This window comes from Phyllostomus discolor, chromosome 5 (assembly GCF_004126475.2).
Source record: "Phyllostomus discolor isolate MPI-MPIP mPhyDis1 chromosome 5, mPhyDis1.pri.v3, whole genome shotgun sequence".
NCBI classification, from domain to species: Eukaryota; Metazoa; Chordata; class Mammalia; order Chiroptera; family Phyllostomidae; genus Phyllostomus; species Phyllostomus discolor.
Window position 1 is genome coordinate 125,851,271 of NC_040907.2, and position 6,880 is coordinate 125,858,150.

A 6,880-nucleotide genomic window follows, 5' to 3' on the forward strand; every position below is an offset into this window, starting at 1 on the left:
AACAAATGGTAACCTTGATATCCATCTGCATGGGGAAAAAAGAAAAGCCACCTAAAGAATACATGAGCTTTTAAAACAGACTGAGCTATTTCTTAAAAGCCACAGGTATTTAACAACTTGTAACCCTAGTTTAGGGAAGGAGGAATGATTGCCAGAGTGAGGAAAAATTGCTCAAATGTTGCCTGACTTGAATTCCCTCAGAAAGCATCACTATTCGCAGATGAATACACTCACTCATTTTATTCTGAGACACAGGTGGGAAGTATTACAGCCCATGACACACCATAAGCAGGGGTGTCGGTGTCAAACTCATTTTCACTGGGGGCCCCATTAGCCTTGTGGTTGCCTTCAAAGGACCAAATATAACTTTAGGACTGTATACATGTAACTACTCCTTAACTTGGGGTAAGGAGCTTGGCGCTGCCACAGGATAGAAACAAGGTAGAGGGTCGGATTTGGTCTGGGGACCTTGTGTTTGCCACCTGTGCCATACAGGTGCAAACGGAAAAAGGCAGGCAAACCGCCCTAATCAAATGAGGGCAAAATTAAGGACAACAATGTGCTAAAGGCTGACAGCCCAAGCTCCTCATTCCGGGATACGGGGTTTGACACACGTGGACTCCAGCTGACCTTCCAATTTCATTACCATGGTATACTGTCCACACATGTGGTTCGCAACCATGTCAAACCCAATGCCCTCTTTTTATAACAAATATTTTATAGTGCCGCTTGATTATTCTAAAATGAAATTTGAAGATTATAACATTTTACTTATAAGCATAACTTCATAATGCCTTAACTGCAATGTAAAAGAAAATAAACAAACATTTGTATAATAAAACACGTATTTTCAGATGAGACTATACTAGAAGACAGACACGCACGGGCAGACACACGCTCCTTTATTCCCAAAGTGCTCCCCCCCCCCAGGGGTGGGAGGAGCTATCCCACCCCTGTGGCCCCACACAAGCCCTCTCCCAGCGGTCACAAAGTTCAACAACCTCCGCTCCTTCCAGAGAATACAGCCCAGAGGCAGCATCGCAAAGTTAGTAAGAGGGAGGGATTTCAAATCGTATCAACTGTGGTTGAAATGTGGCTCCATCACTCCACTGCTGCGGTAACCTAGCTGAGTCTGGGTTTCCACTGTAAAAGGAAGATGCCGGCATGTTTTCCAAAGGGTTTCTGTGAACAGTAAGTGAACATGTGGAGCATCTACTTCCCTACATAACGTGTAACACATGCTTACTAAATATTAGCTGTTGGACTACGTTATTATTCCTGAATCCACCCTGTGCTGTGTCTCAGCTTATGCCCATCTTACTGCCCCAGCAGAAACAATGCATGACTGGAGACCCATTTATCAGAGACCCAACAATGGGCCCACGCATAAAATAAGAAGTTGCATCATATGACTGACTCTATGACTGTTTCTGAGTTTCTCCAACATGCTGCCCTGCATTGAGGTCATTTTTATGAACTGGGATCCCTTCTTCTCAGTTAGAGGGCCAAGAGTATGTCTTACATGTCATATAAAGTACCTTGAACTCAGTTTGTACCGATTTAGTGAGCCCACTGAAAACCCACCCCTGGTTGTTGGTTCTGTACATTTTAGCTTCAAATAGCGCAGTACAGACAAGGAAGGAACGACAACTTTTCCAGGGAAAGCACCTCAAGCACTGTGGTCTCTTCGGAGAGGGAGGATCCTCAGGGCCAGTCCTCATCCCTGTGGATTGATTCCTTCTGCCACCAGGCAGAGCGACAGCCCTGAGCATTCTAGATTATACCTTGAGAAAGTAAAGAGTAGTGGCAAAAACTACAGAAATACTTCAAAACAAAACGAATGCCAAAGTTAATATTTGGAATAAAAGCAAACACTGTTCAGACTAAGGAAACACAAAGGCCCAAGAAGTAACACGCACATCTCTGGGCAAGGGAATGTATCCTATTTACATATAGGCATCTTAATTTACATAAACAGACTAAGGAAAAGTGGAAACTGTCAATTGTTACAAATCATTCTCTACAAAGCAATGCTACCAGTGGCTATCTCTGAGTAGTGGAATTTTGGGGGGTTCTTCCCTTTGCTTATTTATAATTTCCATTTTTTTCTAACATATTGCTCTTATAATAAGCATTTAAAATTACATAAAGCTATTTATTATCTACTGGCAATGTATGAAACTTCAGGCAAGAAACTATTCTGGTGAAATCTTCAGAATCTGCAGATAAAACAAGTATTTATGTCTCTCAAGTCATCTTGGCTCCCAGCTTCAAATCAGAACTAATACAACTTAGTTTCCCTCATTATCCCCTCAGACCTTACAGGTTTTGCTGCTACAGGAAGTCAGCACCAGGTACTAGAAAACCTCGCTATTAGTTTTTGCCAATTTCCCAGTGGATAGCTACCAACTCTCTGGAATAATGAAATAAAAAGAGGAAAGGAATTGTTTCTAAATCCCTATTTTTGCACAAGGAGACCCTAGACTCAGTGAAGTGATTTATAAAAATTAAATGCACACACTTTTTCTGTATAGCTATTTTAAAGTCCTGTTTTCCCCACAACTCTCCCACTAAAGAGCCTCTATGGAATCATAAAGGTCCCAAGAACAAAACGTCACTTCGGTAAACACTCCCGTGGCAATGCTATTCTCCCTGCTCAGGGAGAAAACAGCACAGAAAGGGCTCAGGAGGAGGGGAAAATGCTGCCTCTGCCAAAGCAGGTATGTTCCTCGGCCCAACAAAACACTTCAATTTACACTAATTCAGTTCAACAAGCATTTGTGAAGCACTTACCATTACAGAGCACCACGATGGGTGTTTATGCATGTCTATATTCACGCCTATATAAATAAGACATGTCTGCCTTCCTGGGGATCACAACTCTACTCTGGGAGACAAACACTTCTAAACTGTAATATATGGCAGACTCGAACAGGAGTTTTAAAACTGCCCTGGTAATACGGGAAGGGAGAGATTAAAACTGTAAGAATTTTGAAAAAGATTCTTTTCCATGTATATTAAATAGTCACATTTAATTAAGTTATTTCTCCATCTTAATCGTGAAGCCCAAAATAGAGGTGGCAGAAACGCTCAGCTACCAAAAGCAAGCATCAGGGTTGTGAAAGCTACACACTAAGATCCTTCGGACTAAAAATAAAACTTAAGGGACAAGTGCCTTACAACGAGGAGGATGTTGGGAAAAGACTCACCAACATCAGAAGGTCCATACTCGGCATCGTCCTCTTCCAGCCGCACTTTCAGGGCCTCCCCTCTGCGAAAGGGAACCAGGTTTGTTTACTTCTAAAGCTTTTAACTACCGCGTCGACCCGCCTTAGATTAGCTAGAGCAGACAAGAAATGGTTCTCTCCCTCCTTTGAGAGCTCGGGTTTCACTCCCAGATATCACACTCCACCCCCAGCACCCCAAAGCAGCGAATCAGAACCCTGCTGGCACTAGGCTTCCCTCCGACAGCTGACCAAACGAATCCAGACCCAGCCTCTTACAAAGCAGTGCCCCCAGGTAGGTACCAGGGGCACCGCCCAGCCCGCCCGGACCACGGCACGGAAACCCCGAACTCAGCCCATTCAACCTAACCCCGCGGAAAATCGGACTCTAAAGGCAGCCCAGTCCCTGGGTCCAGCCGCCACAGAACTCTCTTTATTAACAGCTGGCTTCACTCTCTATAGCCTCCCTCCCCAGAACCCTTTCCCCTCTCGGGAGGATCAGCAAGTCTTCCAGCCCTAGCAGTCCGCGGGAGTGAAGTTTCAGATCCCGCTCCCTCCCGGCCCTGGCATCCTCTCCCACCCGCTCGTGAAGCTTGCATTCACTCAGACCTCAGGGGTCGACGCGCCCCCTTACGGCCGAAGCGGAGCCCGCCCTCAGAGGCTAGCCCCTCAGTCCCCGCGGGCCCCTTCCTACTCTCTTTACCCCTCCTACCCGAACCCCTTACCCTCCAAGTCTGCACCCTACTCGCCTCTCCCACACCAGGACCCACCTCCCATTCGGTCCCGACCGGAGCCTTCCTCCCCAAACCCGGCTATCCTCCCTCCTGCGGAGCCGGGCGGACCCCTCCACCTCCTCAGCCCGGAACCAGCTTCCCCGCTCCTTCCCTCGGACACCCTCGCCAGCGAGGGTCTTCTCAGTGCCACAGATTCGTGAGTGGCTAGGTTCGGGCTCCCCCTGCGGCCGCCGCCGCCGCCGAGATTAGAGGCCCGGCCGCGAGCCGCCCCGCCCCTCCCCGCCCGGAAATGGCTCCTCGGCCGGCGTGCGCGGCCCCGTTGCCCGCCGGGCGCACACCTCCCCCGGGATCCACGGTGCGTGCGCGTCGCCTGCGGACCCGCCCGGCTGGCACACTGGCCCTCCTTCCCCGGCGCGTCACTAACCTCTGCTTCAGGCTGCCTTTTTAAAAACCAAAGGGCACTTGTAGCTTTTGAGAGAGTTGGCCTGCCGACCACTACAAACTGATTGAAATAAACGACCTAAAATGGGACTCTAAAGGGGCTTTTGAAGTTGTCCCTTGTTTTACCTGGATAATTCCACAGAGGTCAGTGACAAAGGGACATGAAAACTCACTTAATGGAAATACTATCCCCATCCTCCCCTCCCCCTACAGAAATGGAAAACAGAGACTACAGCTCTTGGGGGAGGAAGAAACTTTCCTCTACCCTCAAGGTACTTTCCACTGCTCTAGTCGGAGGTGAAACAGCCCTGGCAGGGTACTCAGCGGGTTAGAACGTGTCTCCATAGATCAAGGTCGCGGGTTCTATCCCGAGTCAGGGCACATACAATAATCAATTAATGAACGTATGAATAATTCAAACAACAAAATCAATGTTTCTCCCTTTCTCACCCTCCCTCTAAAGTCAATCAAGCAATAAATAAAATAGACATGAGACAGAGTAGCAAGAAAAATGACCAAATTACATACCTGTGGGTAGGAGCTCCGCATGAGACCCCCACATGCGTGAGAGGTTAAGGGGCAAAAGGGGAAAATGAGGTATTATATGACATTCTGAGCTATAAAGTAAGGCACCTTGGGGTTTCAGAAGGTAATTGCAGGGAAGAGCGCATGTTCAGTAATTAGTAGTTTGCCCTGCAGCATAGATAGGTCATAAAATGTTATTCGTGGTGATAACTCTTATCATGGGCCAGGCCCCTAATTTAAATACATAGTAAAGGAGAGAAGGGGGAGGGACAAATATTTCTCTTAAGCCGGTAGGGTCTCAGTTGCTTTTAGCTCAAAATAATCCTCATACCACAGAGGCACATCTTGAGGTGTCCGGAACCCTACAAGGTGTCAGGCAAAAATGCCACCAAGACTACTTTATTTTTGTGAGCAATGTTGGGAGCCATCTAATATTTAAGGGAATGTGCCCACCAGGATCACAAAGGTCACCCTTCATTTCCAGATGAAATAACTAAATCTCAAATAAGTGTTTCATGACTTGCCTATGTGGTCATGACAGTAATTCAGCAGAAGCAGAAGGCAGCAGCATAGTTACCTGTCACTGACCAGTAATCTGCATACTATATTTTTTCAACAGGCGTTTCTTAAATGACACCAAGAAGGAATCTTGGAATCTTAACAAAAATGATACTAACAAGGGCACCAATTCCACCCCTTCACAAAATGTCCAGACACATTCAGGGTGTCATCATCACTAGCATTATTACCCTTATCTAGGATGAAACTCCTTATTGTCATAGCTGCCCTTCTCTGTACAGCCACTCAGTACTTTCCAGTTTCCCACAGAATGGTTAAGACCCTGAAGGAGTCAAGCAGTTTGTCTCTGAGCTTCCTCATGCTCACCCCCAACCCATCAAAAGTCCCAGACATCTCTATCATCCAGAGCCCCTGAGTCAGGCGCTGCCATTCCATATTCTTACCCCTCTTGCCTTTGTTCCTCCATAGACATGCATTCTCAGGTCTGAAGGGTCAGAGGGCGTGCTGGGGCCTCCTGCCAATGCCTACTCACCGGGAGTTGCTTTTCGATTCCAGGCATGTCCTCCACACTCACCATCCCCACCCCTCTGCCTTCTTTCTTTTTCAGACCCTAGGATCTGCCCTCCCTAGTCTCCTTGCCTGCTACCATGCACCCTCTAAGCTACAGTCTCTGTGCCGGCTGACAGGAGGGGGGCAGGGACCACATCTGCTTTCTCCCTACACCTCTGCGGTACGACTTCACTGCTCCTAACACGTGGTCCGCAGTCTGTTGATTCCTCCCAGATAAGCAAACCAATTCAACCATAGTGACCAATCCTTATCGTTATGGACAGAATGTTTGTTTCCCCCCCAAAATATATATGTGGAGGCCCTAAGGTCTGATGTGATAGTGGGGCTTTTGAAAAATAATTAGGGTTAGATGAAGTCATGAGGATAGTGCTCCCGTAGTGGAATTGGGATCTTACCAAAAAAGGAGGAGACACCAGAGTATCTCCTCTCCCTCTCCTTCTCCCTCCCCAGCCCCACCCCTCTCCACACACACACACACACACACACACAACACACACACACATATACATGCACAGAGGAGATCATGTGAGCACACAATGAAATGGTTGCCCTTTGCAAGCCAGAAAGAGGACCCTTACAAAAAACAAATCTTCCAGCATCTTGATCTGGGACTTCCCAGCCTGCAGAATTGAGATAAATAAATGCCTGTTGTTTAAGCCACTCAGTCCATGGTACTTTATTATAGCAGGTCAGGCTGACTAAGATGCTTACTTTGCCAAGAACTATGCTAGGCACCTTTACATCTAAGGCCCTATTCATGTCCTAACTTGCCCAGGTCAGGTGACTCTCATCATCACTCAACAGGTAAACATGGCACAAGGGCCCAGAGAAGATAAATGATCATCCCAAAGACACACAGCAGGAAGG

At 47.2% G+C, this 6,880-nt stretch overlaps 1 protein-coding gene across 4 annotated transcripts in view; it reads right to left on the minus strand.

Annotated features, from left to right (window-relative positions):
* SGPL1 (sphingosine-1-phosphate lyase 1) overlaps nucleotides 1-4,223 on the minus strand; it is a 51,248-nt gene extending 47,025 nt beyond the window's left edge. Inside the window, exons 1-2 of one of the 4 annotated variants that reach the window (XM_036026837.1) lie at nucleotides 4,075-4,223; nucleotides 3,210-3,271 (exon numbers count right to left, since the gene is read on the minus strand). In XM_036026837.1, the coding sequence (XP_035882730.1) occupies nucleotides 3,210-3,236 (27 nt within the window). In that variant the 5' untranslated portion in view covers nucleotides 3,237-3,271; nucleotides 4,075-4,223. The other 3 variants (XM_036026840.1, XM_036026839.1, XM_028513682.2) reach the window with 3 other exon arrangements.
* Nucleotides 4,224-6,880: the final 2,657 nt, after the last annotated feature.